The 1,974-nt window shown below is 49.1% G+C and overlaps 1 protein-coding gene across 1 annotated transcript in view; it reads right to left on the reverse strand.

Annotated features, from left to right (window-relative positions):
- MYO5B (myosin VB) overlaps positions 1 to 1,974 on the reverse strand; it is a gene marked incomplete at its 5' end in the record, with an annotated part of 120,823 nt that overhangs the window by 976 nt on the left and 117,873 nt on the right. Inside the window, one exon of the mRNA XM_009880985.1 lies at positions 593 to 767. Within this exon, the coding sequence (XP_009879287.1) occupies positions 593 to 767 (175 nt within the window). The remainder of the gene's footprint in view (positions 1 to 592; positions 768 to 1,974) is intronic.

Below are 1,974 nucleotides of genomic sequence, written 5' to 3' on the forward strand. Positions count from 1 at the left end.
TCCTGCTCACCTCCTATCACCCCTCACACGTTCTAGATGGAGCTACAGGAGAAAGGATCCCCAAGAATCACTGGAGATCAGCTCCCACCTCTTGCTTCTTCCTTCCTACAACATTATCAAACTAAGGCCAGGCAATCCAGCAGAAAAGAAGGTGAACTCCAGTTCTCCTGGCATGGAGTCTCAAAGTTTAAGGGCGGATCCAGCAAACCTAGATGGGCAATTCTCAACCTCCTGCCCCAAATACGAGCCCTTGATGGGCATCCTGCAGACCTAGCCAGGTTAGACCTTGGAAAAAGATAATAGGTGGGTTTAAAATTCCAAGTGTCCGAGTTATACCATGAACTCCTCAGGGCTGGGTTTCATCTTTGAATGTTTCTTCTGGAGCTCCAGCGCCATCAGCAGCACTGTAAGAGAGGAGCCGCTGCGGTGGCCACCTCTGACAGAGGTCAGTACCAAACATCAGTCCTGAAAAGGACAAGTTGTCCCCACTGTGGGAATGGCACAGTGAGTTTGGGCAGTGAAGAGCTGGCACCCTTTCCCACTCCTTTAATTATCGGTACCCTCTGGTGTAAATCTCTGCCCTGCTCCCTACCTGCTGCGTGGTGAGCGATGTGCACAAGGAGCAGATGGCCTCGGCATCTTCCGAGGTTTTCTTTTTCAGCTGCAGCAGCTGTGCCGCCTGAATCAAGGGCTCCAAAGTTTGTGCTGCTCCACTCTGCTGCAGGTTCTTCCCACGCAGCCATTCCTCCAGCTGGCTTATGTTAAACCTGGGTGAGTGGGTGAAGATAAGACATGAGCTGAGAGATAAGTCGTAGCATCTCAAAAATCCTCTACGAGACTCAAGGTATGTTTCAGTGCTGGTATATGTGGCTTTTCATGACGCATATTTGTGATACACGTGGCAAGAGACAACCAGACCAAACCTTAATACTCAACAACTCAAAGCAAATCTATACTCTACGTACCTTAGAAATCGATGAGCCATGTATCAGCTGAACGGCACAAGGGATGCGCTTTTCTACAGCATTCGGATACATTCAAGTTTCAAAAGTCAATTAAAATTAAGGTTTTAACAAGCTATATAAACACAAAATCCTGCAAGGTAGCCAAGTACCTTTGAAAATATCTACACAAAAAATGCCTTTGCGTGCGCCCAGGCTCAAGGGGAACATGCAAAAGACCCATCGTGGGAAGGGGAGAGGGTAATAAAAGGAAGCTTTAAATCATTCACACCGAGAAGTACGTTGATAGATTTATGCCCGGGCTGATAAATATTCACGACCCCTTTCTGGCAGGTTTGCGCTAGCTGTCCTTTCCACTTTCCATCCTTATCACAACCCTGTGCTGAGACAGCGATGGGGCACGCAAGCCCATGACACCAACCCAGCAGCCGTCCGTGCTGCCGCTTGCCTGCGGCTCGCGGGAGGCCAGAGGCACTTCACACACAACAGGGGTTTGTCTTTCAGATCCACCTGCAGAATCAGATCCTTTGACACTACAGCTTGTGGCCTTTTGGTAGTTAAAGGGGGCTACAGGAAAGATGGGGACAGACTTTTTAGCAGCGCCTGTGGCAACAGGACAAGGGGTGATGGTTTTAAACTAAAAGAAGGGAAATTCAGACTAGATAGAAGGAAGAAATGGTTTATGCTGAGGGTGGTGAGACCCTGGCCCAGGCTGCCCAGAGAGGTGATAGATGTTCCATCCCTGGAAACATTCCAGGTCAGGTTGGACGGGGCTCTGACAACCTGGTCTGCTTGAAGATGTCCCTGCTCGTGGGGACTAGATGGCCTTTAAAGGTCTCTTCCAACCCAAACCATTCTATGGTTTTATCCTACATCATCTGGTCTTTGGGCTGGGCAGCCTTCCTGCTCAGGCTGGGTGAGGAAAGGTTGGGGAAAGCCTCACCTCAGAGATAATTACTGTAACTCACATTTAATTCACAAGCAGCACAGCAAGCTGCATTGCACAGCAGGA

This window comes from Charadrius vociferus, unplaced genomic scaffold, assembly GCF_000708025.1.
Source record: "Charadrius vociferus isolate BGI_N301 unplaced genomic scaffold, ASM70802v2 scaffold1503, whole genome shotgun sequence".
NCBI classification, from domain to species: domain Eukaryota; kingdom Metazoa; phylum Chordata; class Aves; order Charadriiformes; family Charadriidae; genus Charadrius; species Charadrius vociferus.